This window comes from Oryzias melastigma, linkage group LG11 (genome assembly GCF_002922805.2).
Source record: "Oryzias melastigma strain HK-1 linkage group LG11, ASM292280v2, whole genome shotgun sequence".
Classification (NCBI taxonomy): domain Eukaryota; kingdom Metazoa; phylum Chordata; class Actinopteri; order Beloniformes; family Adrianichthyidae; genus Oryzias; species Oryzias melastigma.
The window spans coordinates 9,212,872-9,232,927 of NC_050522.1; the positions used below are offsets into that span (position 1 = coordinate 9,212,872).

The 20,056-nt window shown below is 38.1% G+C and overlaps 1 protein-coding gene across 2 annotated transcripts in view; it reads right to left on the reverse strand.

The window, feature by feature from the left end:
• Positions 1-20,056, reverse strand: part of vps50 (VPS50 EARP/GARPII complex subunit) — a 112,131-nt gene that overhangs the window by 87,714 nt on the left and 4,361 nt on the right. For both annotated transcript variants that reach the window (XM_036214182.1, XM_024299775.2), the window contains exons 3-5: positions 10,550-10,672; positions 9,677-9,748; positions 2,834-2,887 (exon numbers count right to left, since the gene is read on the reverse strand). In XM_036214182.1, coding sequence (XP_036070075.1) covers positions 2,834-2,887; positions 9,677-9,748; positions 10,550-10,672 — 249 coding nt within the window. The remainder of the gene's footprint in view (positions 1-2,833; positions 2,888-9,676; positions 9,749-10,549; positions 10,673-20,056) is intronic.

Consider the following 20,056-nt stretch of genomic DNA (forward strand, 5'->3'; position numbering starts at 1 on the left):
CCACTTGAGGCAATCAGATCATGTTTCTTAATGCAAGTGTCCCCGAGGGGCACTGAGACAGCTCACACACTTATGAATTATATTAGATGCCTTGTGGTCTACAGTTTAGAGCACTAAGACATGCTTGTGTCTGTGAAATGTATGTGTTTGATGTGTCATAACAGTACGGGGGCAGAAGGAATTGGCAGTGTTGAGCCCATTTTCTCTGTGTTTTTACCACATATAATTAAATATATTTGATATAAAAGGATAAATCTTAAGGATAAAAGCCATATTTGATTTTTCCATTAACAGCAGGTATACAACGAGACCAAAAAAAATAATTTCTTGCAGATTTTGCATATTTGTTCCCCGTCATTTTATGTTTCATAATGAGGGATGGAGGACATTCTGTGTATTTTATTCATTAAATTATATTTTTTTAAGCTTATAAAGCACTTTGTGTTACTTTAGTATGAAATGTGCTTTGTAAATTAAGTGTCATTTTATTTCGATTTGATTTAAAATGATAACAAAATTGCACAAAAAAAAGTGATCATTTAATTATGAGTAGTAGTGTTAGTAGTAGTGTTTTTGTATTTTTTTCCTTTAAAGAGTGATGACTAAAAAAAACTAAAATAAAATCATAGACAAAAATTTTGAAACTTTCAAAAAAAAATTTTTTTTTAAATCGATTCATCGCTTAATTTTTACAGTCTAGGGCCATAATCCTTGGTTAATTTTTAAAATTACTTTGGTGGTTAATTGACTAAATTTGGCAGTGCCTGTATATGTGTTTTGCTTTTTAGGGTAAGGGGATCTTGTTGGTACTGTATAATTTCAGTGTGTTACCAGTTGTTTTCTTGATGACTTTGGCTCCAGCTGGCATGAAATAATTGAGGAAATATTTTCTGTAGTTCAAGCAGATTCCTCACAATTCTCCTGATTACTGAAAGTCCACAAGGCAAAGCCCTGCATGAAGCAGCCAAGAGTATAAACTGTTGTTTTGTAAATCTTTCATTCGCAAGTAATCTCTTGTCAACTAAGCTGCCTGGTAATGGTCTTGAAGCTCTTTCCAGTCTATAAAGGTCTATAATTTTGTTCTTAATAATTTTGGACAGCTCTTAATGCTCAACCATGCTCAAGACTCTGGAATCTGGATAGGTTGATTTGTTACTTCTGTGGAGAGATGTTTTCTATTCAGGCAAGAAGCTCAGATGAAGTGATCACCACTCACGAGTGTACCTAATCTCAACTAAAGACACTTTCTTGATGCCATCTTGCTCATTTCTAAGGGGTTTGAATGTCTCAATGGTGTTTTTTGTTCATTTTTATTGTTATGATGTGTCTTACCGTTCAAATAAACCCACAAATAAAATTATAGACTGGTCATAACGTAACCACTGGGAAAACATACAAAAATCAGTGAATCAAAAAAATTTCCCCTGACTCTGCTCTTCACTGGAATCTTAGTGGTGGAATATTAAATGGAGTGGCCTTCAGACTCTGACTGAGAGAATGTGGCTTCAGACAGAAAGATCAAACAAAAAGACTTCACAAAGCCTACAAAGTCTACTAATGGGTTTAGTAATTATCTTGATTTTGAAGAGTTGGCAAAAGGTTAGCAAAATGTAAGATAAGTCTCGGTTAGCAGACTGACCTTCAGAAGACACAACAATTAAAGTAATCTCTGAGCAGTTTCTCTGAACACCACATTTGTTGAAGCTGTCAATCATCAGATGTGAGCTACTGGGACCCCAACCTCACTGATGAAACTACCAAAGATGAGTAGAAATAAGGGAAAAGTGAAGTTTAATACGGTACAGAATTGTACTGTGTTCTTGATTGTCTGCTTCTGGTGTGATCAATCAGAACCTAGAATCCTCTGATCCAGCAAAGCAGCAAGTTAGACAGAGATCATTGAAAAACAAGGGTGATAAATGCAGAGAACTAGGATTTAAACCTACACATGCTTTCATACTATTGACTGTATATAGAGAACTGGACTGAGCGAGTAAGATGTCACCCATGGAAAATGACTTACTTCTGGATCTTACCAAATTGAGTCAATTCAGTAACCATTTTACCAGACGTCCTTAGTAAGCTGTGATTGGTCCATGATGGTCTTAGTCTACATTTCTATGGCAACCACTCTCTCCAATCAGTAGTGAGCATGTTAGAAGACCACACCTCTCCCACTGAAAGTGAGCTTAGGAGAATGTCAGTCAAATGCTAGGAACATTCGACAATTGGTCAACGGATTGGTCAGTTTTTAGCTTGAATGACTTCCGCTACAACTACAAAATACTATCAGGAAGAATATTTGGAAACTGTTGAGTACAATCTTTTGCTCTGTCGTGTTGACTTCACAAGAAAGTAGCGGACCAGTGATTATTGATGATGTCATCGAACAAAAGTGACATCCGAATTATTATACACTGTTTTTTCATAACTCTCCATTTGGAGAGCAAAATGATGGGGAAGGGAGAAGGGAAGAATTCAGATTGGGCTCTGGTCTCCTGCCTTCTTTTAGCAATAACTATGCTGGCATTCAGAAGAGGGTGCAACACAGTAGAACTTTTTTTTAAATAAGAGATTTTGGATAAAATGTTGGCAAAGTTGTGATGTTTGGACAAGTACTATGGAAAAGATGCAGGGATACAAATGTTCATGTAAAAAAGCGGGGGGGGGGTAGTAAAATGTTCAATGTATGTTTATTTCTGGTCATTGTAAACTGGTTTTAAACCATTTTTATTTAAACCCAATTTTTATTTTATTTATTTTTTTACTAAATTAAATTAAAGCAAATACATTTCCTTAGTAACTATACCTTTAGCTTTTATGTAAAACTCACCTTAACATAGGAAGGCTGTTTCTCCAGAATGAGATCGGCAACCCTTTTAGAAACCTACAAAGAAAGAAGACAAAAAATGAGGAAGAGCAAAGAAATGAAAATATATTTCACTGTCATCCCCTACATCTGCAATTTCACTTTAAAAAAGACAAAGAATAAAAAATAGTGATGATTGAATATAAAAATATTATTGCTTAGTTACATTTCATGTGTAGTCTTCCACAACGGCATTCTGCTCTTATTTATATAATTCCTCAACATAACTGCTTTTCAAATACTCTTCTTCCTATACTTGACCTTGTGGCTCACAAATGAAACACCAAAAATGAAGCGATTCATGCGGAGTGACCTGTGACCTCAGAATGACACATGTATTGGAAAAAACAAGGTTACACTGAATGAGATGGGGCCACCCAAGCTGATCTGAACTATAGTTTCTATATCCTCTGATTATAACCTAACAGCCTGTTTTCCTCTGAATCCTCTTTCTTCTGTCAGTGAAGTTAAACTAAGTTAAACACAAGAAGTCCGCTAGCTCTGATTAAAAGTCATGCAAAATTAGTCAGAGTTAATCAAGAATAATCATAATCAACCACGGCACAACCTTTCCATCCGTTTTAACTATTCTGCAAATGTGAACAACATACTGCATACCGATGTTCCACGGAGCAAAGAACTGAAAGCAAATAGTTAATAAGTCATAAATCAGGTTGGGGTGTGCTTAAAGCATGAAGAAATGTCATATTTTCTGAGCAACCAGACATTTCATGGTTGCCAACATAAGACCCGAGCAAAGAGTAATAGCAGTTTAACCTAATCCTCTAGTATTCTAAAGTACTTTTGAGTCTGAGGGTGTGTGCTTGTAGATGTTTCTCATGAAAAGGCCAAGAGAGTCAACACAAAAAAACAAGACTTAACAAGTCATTGCTGTTAACTTACACATACCAAAGAAGGTTCATTACAGAAATAAAACTAAACGAATGATACTTATATGAGATTAAACCATTTTTAATTGGAGATTGTTAATGGAACTATTTGACTTAAACACTTAAAATACTCGACACTTTTAAGAAGTATGGTTTACTTAAAATGTATGTTGTTCCCCTTTTGGCACATCATGTTTTAATCTTTTAATAATTCACACAGGTGGTTTGGCAGAGAGTTTTACGCCGGATGCCCTTCATGACACAACCACCTATTTTATCCGGGCTGGGGACCGGCAAAGGGAGATTCAGACTCGGGTCTTGTGAAGTAGGGATAACAAAAAGCTCCTCTTTGCTAGCTGCTGCTTTCACTACTGCACTTTGCAAGAGACTTACTCACTCCAAACAACGGAACCCCACGGAAGCAGAGAGTTGGGGAAAATAAAATCTCGATTTACCCAAAAACAAATCGTCCAGAACAACAAATTTGAATCCATTGATTAAATCAATTTATCGGCCAGCTTTAGTGTGAAAGGTCTTTCCTAAGGACCCACACTGGTATCATTTAAAGTAGAATCTGACAATTGAGTTCATAGTTTGAAAAAGGTTTAACAAATTCACATTGACATTTAAACAAATTGGATCACAGTCGGCTGTCACTGAACTGTCAAAGATTGTGTTTTTCTTTTTAAACAATAGTAGCAGTGGAGAGAAAGTTAATATATTCATATTTAAATAGGTTAAAAACCAACTCCAATGAAAATGGTGTTTTTAACATGTTCTTGCGGCATTTTTGTGATGATAAAGAACATATATTAAGAACATAAAGCTCAAAATTGAATTTCTGAGTACTTCTTTATTCAAATCGCTATGAATCAGGAGCAGACGAAAAAAATACAGTTTGAAAAAGATTGTATGCGTTATGCAGAAATAGGGGTGTACGGATCATAGATTCCCTTGCCCCCATCCCCCACCAAACAATGTCCAAATTAAATCTTAAATGAAAAAGTTATGGTATGGTAACGTTAGCTTGTGGGTGTTAGGGGCTGTAAGCTAGAAAGTGAGTGTAGCTCTCTAAGTTATGGGTAACGGGAAGTGGGGCGAGGTTGCTCCATTCCAACGGTTCCACCCACAACTCAGAGGCGAACTTCTAATGAACTCCTCCAACTCTGCAGAAACTACTTCCTAGAAAATAACAGCTTTTTTTGTTGTTGTTTTTTTTTTTGGTTAAAAACGGCAAAATCATAGTTGAAAGACCACTTTCAAAATAGATCAAAAGATGATCAGAGTGGGGCTATTTTCATATTTTACTGCGATGAGCCCATAAAAGCATTTAGATGGAATACAGATTACAACTGCATGAAACAGAACATTTGTCAATGCTAATGCGAGTCAACATAGCAGTTCATGCACAAACTTCCTTACCCAGCAGGAGGGGGCAGAAAATAGCTAACTGAGGCGTGAGTGCATATGGTGCTCAGCCAGCAGCATCTTTTCTTACTCTCATCTTTAAACAACCAGACTCCCGTTCTCATTTTACACTCAGCTGCATTAAAGCAAAAAGTATCTGCTGCGGACTGATAAGGCTGTTCGCAATAGTTAAAAAAGGAAGACCTAAGACAAACAACTGAATGCATCAGTGCAGCTTTCTTGTTGAGAAATGTTCCTTCCTACTCTGGCTGCAGGGGGTCACTATTAATTTAATGACCGCAGCAGGTACAACTCTCACACAATATCACTACAACAACACCAAAGGGGTGTTTTTTCTCTCTTAGTTTGAGAGGAATCCAAATAAATTCTGACAGAAAATATATAAAAACATTTTAATCTCTTACAGCCAATTCTATGTATACAATTTTACCTGTCAGCTAACTGCGAAGCAAAAACTAATTTTAGTTTGAAAATACAGTTCAGACAGAAAACACCAAGACAAAATCGATCAAAGTCTGACTCCTTTTCTTGTTACTTTTATACTTTTCAGGACAGCTGTATTCCAATTTATTCACTTTATTTCACCAACAACATAGTCCCCCCATCCTATCACATTGGTTGAAATCCAGAAATATCCACGCTCTTGTAACTTTGTTTAGAGGCGCGAGCTGCTTTTCTCCTTCAGAATCTGATGGAATTATGTTGACTGTGCTAACAATTGAAAATATTACGGTTAATCAAATAACATAAACACTGGAGTTTAAATGGTGTTAAAGGTTTTAAAACTGGAAATAACAATCTTTTAATTTAGGTCTTTTATTTTTATTTCCCTTCTAATAATAAAAATGTTGACTTCTTTGAAGTAAAATGGAAAAAGAACTACAAAAATTATGGATGTAAAGGATACAGATAAGCATAAAAACAATTGTAAAATTGATACAGTATTGAGATAAACAGAAGTATTGGTTTAAAACCACAAATACAAACAAGATTATGTCGGTAAAAATTGAAGTAAATAATACATTTCTGGCTAACTTTATTTGTTTGTCTGCCTTTTTATGAGCAAAATAATCACAAGCTTGCCAATTACAATTGGCTAAAGGTGAACATATGGTTACCCTTTTTCTTCAAGCAATCCTTAAATAAATATGACAATTTTTTATTACCACAAAGAACAAAGCAGAGTAAAATCCCTAAAATGCCAGGTTTTAATGGCTGAAGCTGCTATGTCAAATATATATATTTGTTGCCCAAAATAAAAATAGCTAGGAAGAAAAAATAATCTGTTAGAAGACATTTTCATTTATAATTTTAAATGCCAAATTAATAATAAATATCTACATTGTAACCACTTTAGTAAAAGACTGTATTGTATTGCCACAAAGTTAGTTGAATCTTTTATATATCGATTTGTTGACCATGCATTGAGATGTGTATCAAACCATGTGAGAGGAAAAGATACACAATGAAAATCCAGTGTGGAATAGATTTCAATCAAAACAACAAGTCTGGAAACAAACAAAAAAAAAGAAAGTTTTACCAAAGCCATCAAGGCACAGCATTGGAGAAAGACAACAAAGTCGTGTAGGAATGACTGCAAGTCGACACTGATCCGCTCACTACCAAACTTGACTTTAGATTTTCAGGCAGAAAGCACACCGGACCAATTACCGTGACCCAGCAGAAGCCTGCGGGCTGACAAGCAGAAACAGGGAAGCCGTGCAACACCTTGCCTTCCGTTCCAGAGATGACACATGTGACAGTGCCTGTGTGTTCTTGCTAGGCTAACTTGGAGATTTCAACCGCAGAAGGCAGAAAGTCCACGGAAGTAAACTGGCAGCTTGATGGCTACAACAAAAGCTGTCAAAAGAGGAAGAGTGGACGACAGGCACCACATAAAAAAAAGGATGAATGTCAGGTGGTGGTTCAATAAAGGGGGACAAAAAGAGCAAAACGAGAAAGCCCGGGGGGACGATGAAGGGAAATAAAAAAAATCAAACGCTTTAAAAAATTAAAAAAAAACTAGCATGACAGGCAGGTAAAAGCTACAGTGGACCATTAGGGTTGACGAATTAGAGTGGGAAAAAAACGTCGTCTCCTAAATACATCTAGAAATAGAATTCAACTGATCAAACAACAGGAATTATGAAAATGGACCTGGCGAGGAAGGAAACAGCAGATAATGTCCTGGGACTCTACATGCCGTTGGAGTCTTACAACAAAGAACTCAATCCCTGAGTGCAGACTGAAATCTGTAATCTATTTTTCTTTACATCCAGCCTTTATAGGAGAGCAGCATGACTCCTTTGGCGGTCAGAGTGCTGTCAAGCCTCATACACTCAACAAGGTACTTTTGGCTCCTAGGAAACAAAAACGGTGGTGGAGTAGGAACGACTGATATATACTGCTTTAAAAAAATGACAAAAAGAGCAAAAACAACACAATTGTGATAAAAGGTTTAAAATTTGAGAAGCTCTCACCTTAATTAGCTGATCTTTGACCTGAATTTCTTGGTAAACACACTTGAAGGTTAATATTGGCTAAATGTATTTTCTCAAGAAACCTCAATAATTACTCTATGCATATAGGAAGATCCCAGGATCAGGGCAGGTCTCCAGCAGGGAGTCAAAATTAACCAAGTAATTTGACAAGATGTTTTTTTTTAAATGCGGTATAGTTCTTTAGAGCTTTTCTACCTTCCTTGACAGCCCAATATGCTTTACAGTCACAGTCTCATTCACCCATGAACAAACATTTAAGCCTTCCGCTCTCTTTGGGGTCCAGATGATTCCAACCACATAATGATGTGTGATTCCTTCCATGACAAATGTGGACATGATTTTATGTCTGCCATGGACACTAGTGAAACTCAAAAATCAATGATAAAAAAAAGTTCAGCGCACTGTCTTGGGGGGTCCAGATGACCCCACTTATAATGTAAACAAGCTAAGGAGAGCGGAAGGGTTAAGCCTCATTTCCACTGAGCGATCTGGTACGGTAAGGTCCAGTCCAGTTCAGTATTTTTTTAAACAGTACCGAACTGTACCTCTTGGGAGTCGCCATCAGTTGTAAGTCCATTGAAAAGTGGAATGGGATGGTTGGGGCAGATCCACTGCAGCCACCCATTGACTGGCAGAAAGTGCAACACATTCTCACTCCCAACCCGTCACATACTGTATTAACATTTGGCTAAGGACCCTTCTGCCTCACTTTTTGACGTTTTGGGTATCCTCAACTCATCGTTTTTTGACGTGCTGGTTGTTTCCATTAAATCACGGGTCCCCAACCTTCCAGGCCGCAAACCGGAACATGTCCAGTACCAGGATGAGGAGCCCACTTGCACCCTAACCCAGTACCAATACCCCAACCCGGTATCGGTTCGAGTCCAGTACCGCGTCCTGTGCCAGTTTATGCCTCGTTTCCGAAGCCCATAAGGGTGTAGACCAATGATGAAACTGTGGATCACAACGATGCGACTACAGCGAAAGAAAGAAAGGTCCATTCCATTTTTCTATGAACCAATGACCGACACGGGTCTAGAAAAGGTCCAAGTTTGACCAGCTTAATGGGTCAATTTTTTGATAGAAAGGCTAAAAAGTCCAGTCTGCCCCTGTCCAGTCTGGTCTGGACCGCTCAGTGTAAACGAGGCATTAAGGTACCGGGTTTGGGTACCAGTAATGGACGCGTCCCGAGGACCAGTCCACGTCAAGTACCACATCCAGTACTGCATCCAATTTATGATTATGTGATGACTTGGGGATAAGAATGTGTTGGAAAGTTATGACGACATTAGAAAGCACAAAATATAGCGCTCATTTAAGCTAACGTTTCCAACAATTCCAAGTATTTGGGTTTTTGCAGTTTCATGTGCACTCTTTTGACCACAAGTCTGTATTGAAAATGCCTCAAAACAAAAGCAAGGCATGGTGTGCGGTGGAGCTGCAAACGCTCCTTGTCATCTTTGGTGATGGTGTAATTGACACAGGGTGAGCTAATGGCACGCTAGAGGTCTACACCATGCATGAGTGGAAACGCTTGCCTGAATTAACTGGACCATACTGTACCTTTCGTCCAAGACAAAAATGTGTGCATCAGGTACATCCTTATGTCCCAGTGAGACCTACATTCTTTTCCACCCACAAAAAAAACTCCTGAAAAGTTTGTCAATATGCTGATGATGCTGTAACTTTTACGCCTGTTAATAGCACAAAGAAAGCATCTTTAGTTCATCTTTAGTTCTACAGTCCTAAACTACAGCGCTTACTGAGTTCTTGATATTTTGAGCAGGCCACCTGCGTGTTGCAAACAGCATTGCCCATTTTTCACCAGCAGACAGTCCTTGTTGACACCTAAGGGCTGTTGTGACAAAGCCCTAACATAGGAGGCTGAGTCTGTTCAACACTTCATACTTCAAAACTACTTTTTGTCTGAATTTATAGCTATTCAACATGGGTTCTTCTGTGTATACGAGTAAACAGTAGACACTTACTGCTGCTTGTTGTCTCTTCAGCTTATCTCTATACTCTTCCAGCTCCTGTAAGTTCAGCTCAGGCGGGAGTTTCTAAAAAAAAATATCACACAAAAAATACAATCAAGAAAAGCGATAGTTGCTGTCACATTCTCCAACGCTGTTAATAGCGCGAGGACTTCAAAATCTGTATATAAAAACTGCTGAATTGAATGTGTTCATGCAGTCAGATACCAGGGACAAGACCTCAGTGAGACAGCATCACAGTTTTGGGACCAAACATAAAGGAGTCTTTGAGAAGCTTGAACTAGTTTGAAACTTAAGATAGGCATCTTTCATCTACAGTTCAAAAGACATAAAAAAACAGAAAGTGACCCATTAATACAGTTTGCCAGATCATGAATCAGATTAGTCGAGTCAGTAAACAGAGCACAAAAAACAAACTTTGCAAGCAAAGGAAGGTATTACAAAAAAAACGCATGGCCCAAAGGATGATAGGTAATTACTTTCCTCTTGACTGGGAGTCTCATTTCAGATGGTGTAGCAATACCAAGATAAATCTAATGAGATTTCACACCTTTCTTCTGTTGAGCAGATGCAATCCATCAATCTTGACCTTAATGATATGCATGCAGCACAGCAGAAGAGGAAGAGACAGGTGAGGAAGAGCTTTACTCCTGCCAGTCAGATGAGGCTCAATGCACAGTAAGCCATATTTATTCAGATCACAAATTTAATGCTGATGTTATCAAAAGTACCAAAACGTGGGAAGTTTGACGAAATCATTATGTTTTTTTGGGGGGGGACTGAAAAATTTAAGAATAGTATTTTAAATTGAAAGGTGCATCGTCAGGCAGAAAACATAAAGTCTGGGATTCACAGAGAGTATCTGACCTCCAGTTCATGCTGCACCATGTCAAAGGAGTCGTTGGAGAAGTAGACCTCCCCAATGCTGTCAATGATTTCTTGTTCGGCCTGGGGGTCAATGGGCTGCTGTCTCAGCTCCCGTAACTCCTCCTGTGGGACAGATGGAGAACAACAGGGTTCAAAGAAGCTCGTTACGAAAGAATCTGAAAGGGACATTCAAAAATGGCCTCTTTGGAAAGAAAAAAAATACAAATAAATGTTTAAACAAACATCTTTGATGTCACCTGTGAATGCCAAACATGAAGCACAATGATTAATGTTCCAAACCTGGAGAGTGGGCGAGACTAAGACGCTTTGTGAGAGTTTTACTGAGTCCACCTACTGGTGCACTCACCTGTCCATCCAAAATGATGCACAAATTTGAGCTTTACAAAAGCACTTAAATATATCAACCCCCGCTACACAAACACAGAGACAGGGTTGTCATGAATTTTCAAAATTTGAACTTTAAAAAAATCACCTTGAATAGTAGCTGAAAATAAACTGGTCCTTTAATCATTAATTTTAAACATGTTCATTTTGCATTTCTTTTTGATTTTATTTGTTGATGCAGACGATGCAGGTCAAGAAACAGAAGATCAGGTCAGGTTGAGTACACTCAGGATTGCAGGCAGAGTGGCACAAACAAGACTTCGCACTACTAAATATTGTTGGGAGTGATTGATGGGGACCAGCTGTGGGGCTCCAAGGGGTGACAGCAGGGGCTGATGGGAAGTGAAGTGTGGAGAACCTGAAAGAGCTAGAACTCTGGAGATAGTTCCCGCTGAAGGCCAGAGGGTGAGACAGGAGACTGATTCATGACAGTTTTCTTGTGTTCTTATCAAGGGACTACGGATGCAAACTAGCATAATTGCTTAAGTAATCAGGTATAATTACATCTACAACACTCTGAATGGACATCTATTAATGTACATTGTCTTTATCAAAAAAACAAACTTAAAAATTGAAAATAAAGTAGTAAAATAAAAAAAAAATTGAGATACCAGACTGTACATATGGTAATATTTGGGTGTAAAGTCAGATTTTTGTAGCTATAAATCAATAAGAAATCTCTCTTTTGAAGCCAGCCTCTAGTAGTTATTTGAGGAAGTGCACCAGCTTTGAGTCAAGTTTGACACTCTTGATTCCAAAAACAAGAAATAAAGCATTTAAAAATGTACAAAAATAGTTAGCATAGAGGAGAACAACAAGACGGCAAATGGAGAAAAATATTAAAACAGTACTAAAGAGATTACTGGCAAAGAGGGAAAAAAACTATAAAAACCTGTGAGACTTTCAAACAAGCGGAGGACGCATGAAGGGGAAAAAATGTTAATCTTGGGGCTCCTGGAGAATTTTGCAACTTGATTAAGTAAGTAGATGTCAAGAGACAGGGGCATCAGGGAGAAAAGGAACACAGATTTCTCACCCCTTTAAAAAAAAAGATTCCATTGAGAAACATCAGAGCCCTGTTGAATAGCATGCCAAGTATCCGTTGAGGCTTATTGGAGGGGATGGTATTTAAGATGAAGGAGATTTTAAATCCATTTCATCTCATGATTCCCTTAATGAGCCATGATATGATCACATGTCAAAACAAAAGTCTTAAAACATGTTTTTTCTTCTAAACAAGTTTAGTCCCTCTCTACAGAGACTTTAAATGTTTGGGTTACTTGAATATATGAGCTAAAACATCCCCATTTCTGAATAAATGTCATTTATACTCAAACAGAGTTAAAGTATCACAACATCAAGCATATTTTCTTTCTATATGCAGAGAGAAGCAGCCTTTTATCTTGGTTAATGCTGAGTCTAACTTGTGTTTTTTTAGCACAGGATCGACACAGTGCTTCATCCCCGCATTGAAGTGTGGTGGCACGGAAAACAGACCATCGGCTTAGGAAGAAGGCGGTCCCCTTAATCCCATATGAAATTATGGGATCAAAGCAATCTGTTCACTCATATATTATGCAATAAACACCCCTATAGGAAGGTAGACACTGATCAGGAGAATCCTTACAACCAGCCTTCAAAGCAGAAACACCAGAATTTTTGGTTTAAAATTGAACGAATGTTAAACTACTGGACCGAATTGTGAGTCCTTACATCCCTTCTGCATACCATTAGATTTACACTGAAAGTGTCAAACGTGTATTGTGCAAAATGTAAAGATTTATCATTTATTGTTTTGCTACATTACACCAGGCAAAGTACGAGACAACTAAAACATTCATCTTCAAGGTTACTTGCTTATTAGAAAAATAAAAAAAGGATTTGTCTTAGTTTTTGGTGGTTGTTTTGTAACACACAACATATATATTGATCCAAATGACCCAAACATTGAGGTCTGAACCAAACCATTGTTGCATCCTTAATATTTCTAGATGAGGGGTCTGCAACCTGAGGCTCTGGAGCCACATGCTGCTCTTTTATTCCTCCATTGTGGCTCTTTGGCTTTGAAGAAAACTTCAAACTTAACTAATTCCATCCATCCATTTTCTTGACCGCTTCATCCCTTTCGGGGTCGCGGGGTGCCGGAGCCTATCCCGGCCACTGATGGGCGAAGGCGGGGTACACCCAGGACAGGTCGCCAGTCTGTCACAGGGCCTCAATCACACACACATCCACTCTCACATCCACTCCTAGGGGCAATTTAGAGTCACCAATTAACCTATGAAGCATGTTTTTGGACGGTGGGAGGAAGCCGGAGTCCCCGGTGAAAACCCACGCATGCACGGGGAGAACATGCAAACTCCACACAGAAAGGTCCCAGCCGGGATTCGAACCGGGGCCTTCTCGCTGTGAGGCGAGAGCGCTAACCACTTGCGCCACCGTGCAGCCCAACTTAACTAATTAATTAATTAATTTATGTTTAGATTTTTGACATGTCATATAGTCCTACCAGATTAAAATGATGGTAAAAAGTTTAATCTATACTGTCAGAGTGGTTTATTAATCAGTCACATTATCTTATCATATTTACATCTGTAGATTTTAAAATAATTTGCATTCTACATTAATGATGTCATGTTTTTATTCACTAGTAAAAGAAGAAAAAGGATGAAGGAACACTAAAGTCATAATAACGGAAAATCTCTTTTTTTTTGCATTTTAATTAAAGTAAATCAGCTGCAGCTGGAGGATCTGATTAAGCACAGGATGTGTTTTATTTTGAAAGGAACTTGAATGTGCTATTGTCAAAAGTAAAAGAAGCTAAATTTGTTATATATAGAAAAACTTAGTTGTAAAGAACATTTACAAAGCTATATTTTATAAATGAATGGCTTAATGACCTCAAAAACATAAGGTGTATTTTTCTAACTTTGAGGTGAAAGGTCGTAGCTCCCGCTGAGTTTCAGTCCATAAGAACCTGGACCTAATGGTCTTAAGCGTTAAAGGTTGCAGACCCCTGATCTAAAGGGACACATTTAAAATCCCACTCCGATCATCTTTTGATTTATTATAAAAGTGTTCCCAGTGGTCTTTTAGTTATTATTATGCCATTTTAAACAAGATCTTTTTAAGTGCTTTTTTCTAGGGACATAGTTTCTGCAGAGCGACAGAAGTTCACTAGATATTTGCTTTTGAGCTGCTTAGTGGACAGATTACAAAATTCTTGTCTCCAGCTAATACTACAGAACATATCCCAAAATGCCATCACCCAGGGACTTAAATGCTTAAATTCGGCAGGTGCCCACACAGCGGCATTTGTAATCGGGAGGCAGCAGCTCTGACTGGATGATGTGTACATTTCTCCAGCCGGCACCCGTCCATATCAAGTGACACTGGTGCCAGCAGCCCCGTGGTATATGAAAAGCGGGTCATACTGCATGCCTAACATCCGTCTGACTATCGCCATCTACTTTCAAAGCCACGCCACAAATTTTCAAAAACAAAAAAAAAAATCGAGCAGCAGCATAAATTCTTCAAGATTCTGACGATGCCTCCCCATCATCCAGTGGCAGTTATACAAGTGACCATAGCCTAGCTGAGCTGTTTCCACTCTTTCCCACTATCTTACAGCCCCTCACAACCCCAAGAAACAACGACAAAAATGGTGAGCAATATTGGAGCTGTCCACCCATACAGTTCAGAGCCAGATGTTAGCTCAGGCAAGGAAACAAAGACGGTCGTCTACACGCGGATGCATCAGAATGGGGCGGAGAAGGGAGCTTATACCCCGCCCAGCGTATTTTCTGCGTCACAAATAAGCTCTTTTTTTAAAGCCTCATTCACAATTTGAATAAGAAAAACTCAGAAATATTTTTTATGTCCTCCATCATCAGAAAAATGCCACAAAAACATGTTACAAACACAATTTTTCACTGGAGTCGGTTTAAATTCTTTAGTCATTCCCTTGCACAGGTTTCAGTCAAGCATGAACATGCTTAAATAACATAAAAAAATGAAGCGCCGCCATAGGGGGGAGGATGTGAAGGTGAATGCTTGAGACTGGAAATAGCTACTAAGGTAGGAGGTCACGATTTGCTACTAAAAGAGTGGGTGGCAAATCAGCTCAAATATGAGAAAAGGGGTAAAAAAGGAAGGGAGGGAGGCTGGGATGGATGAGTCACTAGCAGAGAAACGCACGACAGAGAGAAAACCTCATAGGGAGGAGACAGTCAGGGCTGAGTCTCCCGTGAATCCGGCTTAGCTGGAAATTTAACTCTGCTGGCAAAATAAACTGCCCTGCTTGGTCCCCGTGGACTCAAACTTGCAGCCTTTTGCAAGAAATTTAAATATCGTTGAGGCAACATCAGGTTCGATATGTCACATTACATCCTCAGTTGGTGTGCATGTAGATGTAAACCCAAATCCGGGGCCACCTCTGGGCTTTGATCGAAAATGTCCTCAAAGGATGAGGGGCAAACAGACCATCCCTCGTGCAAATGAATAAAATTGTCCCCTCATTGGAGAAATCTATTTGCCTCTAAACTACAGAAGTGTTAAACAAGCTTTATGAAAATAAATCAAAGTGGATTCTTGTGTGAAGAGCTGATTGAAACATAAGGAAGGGAAAAAATAAAAAAACAAAAGTGCCGAACAACACAACGTCCTCTTGAAAACAAAAGAGTGTATAAACAGTGATGGAAAATCCTGTGAGACGCACCGCGGGCGGAAGACGAGAAGCCAGAATCATTTCCACGATGGAAACAGTCATTAGACGAACAAATTAAAAGCCTTCTCGCCGTAATCAGTGTTGAATATGTATGCAAGTTTAACCGGGTTTATATCCTCATCTGCTTTTGAAAGAAGCTTTAACGCTGTTGTCTTCGGGGACGTAAAGACAAATCACAGCCAGCTCAGCTTCAGCACCGCTGACAGCTGCCAGGTTAACCAATAATAACAGAATCTGTGAAGGGAAGTTTGTGATTACTCCACTTTTCATTCAGCTGCGTCTATCAATGAGGTAAAATCCGGAGCACTGTGCATCGGCGCCGTCGACGGATGACTCATTGCACATTCTGGCTTGAATGTATAATTGGACATTAGCTGATCTGAAAGACCTGCTGGGGCACTGACAAAGTTTGCCCTCATTATTTCCTGAGTGAACTAAAAATAGGTAATATCCTAGGATAATATACACTGCACATCAAGGTAGTATGCTAATCACAGCGCTATAATTCTAGATAATGCTAAAATGTTCGGCTGGAGATGCACTCAACCTGTGAAAGGAAATTAGTTCTGTCTTGTGAGTACACAGAGTTGAATAAAGAGTGACCCCTGCTGGTGGAAACAAAGAATTATGTTTGCAACACTTTCTTTTATAAAAAACAAAAAATAACAATAAATACAATGTTTACATTAAATTTTTTCTATTTATGTTGTTACAGATGGGTGGTAAAGTGAGAGTAAAATGTGTTAGTGATGCACTGCAAATATGCTAATGACTGCAAGAATTGACAGAATAGTTAACAGTTATCAGAAGCAATTTTCCAATCAATAGTCGCATCAGGAGCTTCATGACTCAATTTAAGTTACAATTTGTATCTGTTCAATATCCTTCCAAACTCAAATTTCCATTCAAACACTAATTTGCTTGTTAAGAAAGTGAGTTTTCAACACTTTTAAACTTAACAAATAAAAATTTGCATTATTAAAACTGTAAATGTTTATTTTAAAAAGACCAACATAAAATACTATTGCAGAAACACAGGAAATTGTATGCTGCTTTCTTATCATAAGCACTTTTTTTTAAATAAATAAAGCTTGATTTGATTTAGTTTGATCCAATTTGATATATTTTTGTCGATACAATTTTATTTGATCGGATTTTATACTATACAATACAATTTGATTTCATTCTCTGCTTCTTTCTAGTGTCCCAGTATTTCCTGTGTAAGAATATATATATATATTTAATGAGCCAGCTTAAAACTTTTATGACCCTTTAGAACCATTTGAAAATTTGTATTACTTGTTAATTACATTCTTGATGCTTTACTCTTGTCCATTTTTAAAGTAACACTAAAATTGCAAAACCTAAGAATTGCAATTTACGGGCGTCAAATTATCGTGTTAATCACGATTAATTAATTACAGACAAATTAGTGCGGTTTTTTTTTCATAATTGTATTAATATAATTTTTAATCCGTCACTATTATCGTGTTCACAAACATTAAGGTCCAACTGTTTTGGATGAACGTTTTATTTGAACTCGGCTGAAAACACCTCTTCCATTTCTTACAGTGCATGTCATGGTGTCTGTGTATGGCTGTGTACGCGGCGCTGTGATGTCATCAATGTGCGACTTTGTAGTTCTTTACAGAACTAACCCAAAACAAGTCCACAACGCCACAGCTATTAACTATTATGTAAGGGATAAACCTGACGAGTGTTTGTTATCCTAAATTAAAGGGCTGAGTATATGGGACCGTAAGAGGTGAATAAAGTATAACAACATATATTTTGTGATTTATATGAAGTTTGTGGTTAGAAGTTTTTGGATTGCTAAAAAATAGATTTTTGGACTGCTTAACTGTGTTAAATTTCAGGACACTGGCCTAGATTTGTTATGTTTTAATTGTTTGGGATTGGAAAAAAAAAATTGTACGTTTAAGAGTAAAGATTAGAAGTCTGTAATATTAGGAAAAGATTATAAAGCATTTTTTTTTTATTTGATCATTTACTGCACCACAATGTCACAAATTTATATGAAAATATCTAAAAAAATGTGGTTTCAATTAATCACAGGTAACTATTAATTAATCGCACAAAAAAAGTGAATGGCATGACAGCACCAATTTAAACTGAAAATAATTCTCTTTTTTTTTAGTAAAGCATTACAGTAATCTGAACATGCACACATCATTTAAGTGTTTGTGAACATCAGCAGGGGTACATTTAAAAACTAGCTGCCAACTCTGGTGGTTCAGGGACCAAAGGGATTTACTGTGAGGGAAAAAAGAACCCACAAAGAAAAGGCAAAAACAAGATCATAATTCAAAGCAGGTGAGTTTAAGCTGTGATTCAGCAGCACAATCTATCAGTTGTTCCCCACATCAGTCATTCCCCTCACAGTTTAGCCAGTTGTTGCTGCCAGCATTGTGCAGAATGATAAATGACTCGAATTATGTCCGAAACCAGAGGAAAGCAGAAAGCTGCTTAAATCAGTATGTATCAGTATGACAGCAACAATGCTAGTTCTACCTCGAGACTCTTCTGAACAACAGTACGTGAAGTTGTGGTCTTTCCTGTAGTGATACTGAATTACTCAGCTTTAAGTACGGGGAAGTGAAGTACTTTTCCTGTAAGCTTTTAAGGGGTCACTGAACTCAAAACATCAACCAAAAAACTATCCGCTTCGTTTTGGTTAAACACACAGTAGAGAGGTGCTTGTATACACACAAACAGTGACTATTGACAGCGATCCCTCCGCCCTCGCATTCTATACAGGAAGTACCCGCTGGCTCCAACAAGCCAAAACGCCATAGACTTCAAAAGAGAAATAAACAACTGTTTTTGGTGTTAGCATGCTATTGTAGTATTTTTCTCATGATGGAGGACATATAAAACTACCATAGAGTATTTCTTTATTCAAATCGCAATAGATCAGGATAAAAACACACAGTTTGAAAAAGCTCAGGTTTGTGATGCAAGAACTGCAATGGGCCAAAGTCTCCTTGCTCCACTCCAATTCTAAATCTTTCACTTGCAGTCAAATAGATCCATGAACGTCTTTGAATTCCTCGTCTGAGCTAATGTTAGCTTGGGAGTTGTGAGGATCTGTAAGCTAGCAGGAGAGTGTAAATAAAGGAATACTGGGATATCAACGTAGGCTTACTTCCACAGGGGGTTACTGAAAAAAAATGACAGGGTTTTTTATTTTTGCTAAAAACTGCATAATCATAATTGAAAGTCCACTGGGAATATAATACACAACAATACACTGAGGCAAAAAAGTATTTAGTCAGCCATCAATTGTGCAAGTTCTCCTCCTTAAAAAGATAACAGGCGTGTTATTTTCATCATAGATAAAACTCAACTATGAGAGACAAACTGAAGAAAAATAATACAGAGAAATCACATTGTCTATTTTTTTTTAATTTATTTATTTGTAAATTAAGATGTAAAATAAGTATTTGGTCATCTACAAAAGTTCACCTCAATACTTTGTTATATACCCTTTGTTGGAAATGATAGTCAAATTTTTTCTGTAAGTTTTCAGAAATTGTTGCTGGTATTTTGGTCCATTCCTCCATGCAGATCTCCTCTAGAGCATTGATGTTTTGGGGCTGTCGCTGGGCAACATGGACTTTCAATCCTTCCAAAGATTTTTTATGAGATCTAGAGACTGGCTAGGCCACTCCAGGACCTTGTAATTCTTCTTACAATGTCACTCCTTCGTTACCCGGGCAGTGTGTTTGGGATCGTAGTCGGGCTGAAAGACCCAGCCACATTTCATCTTCAATACCATTGCTGATGGAAGGTTTTCACTCAAAATGTGACGATACATGTACCCATTTATTCTTTCCTTTACACGGATCAGTCGTCCTGGTCTCTTTGCTGAAAAACAGCCCCAAACCATGATGTTTCCACCCCATGCTTTACAGTAGGTATGGTGTTCCTTGGATGCAGCTCAGAATTCTTTCTCCTCCAAACACGACGAGTAGAGTTCTTACCAAAAAGTTGTTTTGGTTTCATCTGATCATGAGACATTCTCCCAATTCTCTTTTGGATCAACCAAATGCTCTCTAGCAAACTTTAGACGGACCTGCACATATTCTGGCTTTAGCAGGGGGACACGTCTGGTTCTGAAGGATTTGAGTCCCTGAGATCCTGAGTTGGAAGGAGATTATCAGTGGTCTTGTATGTCTTTCATTCCCTAATAATTGCTCCCAAAGTTGATTTCTTCACAGATAAGTGCTTACCTATTACAGGTTCAGTCTTCCCATTCTGAAGGCCTTAGTGCAGGGGTCTCAAACTCGCGGCCCGCGGGCCATCTGCGGCCCGCAGGATGATAATTTGCGGCCCCCGTCTTCATATGAAAGATT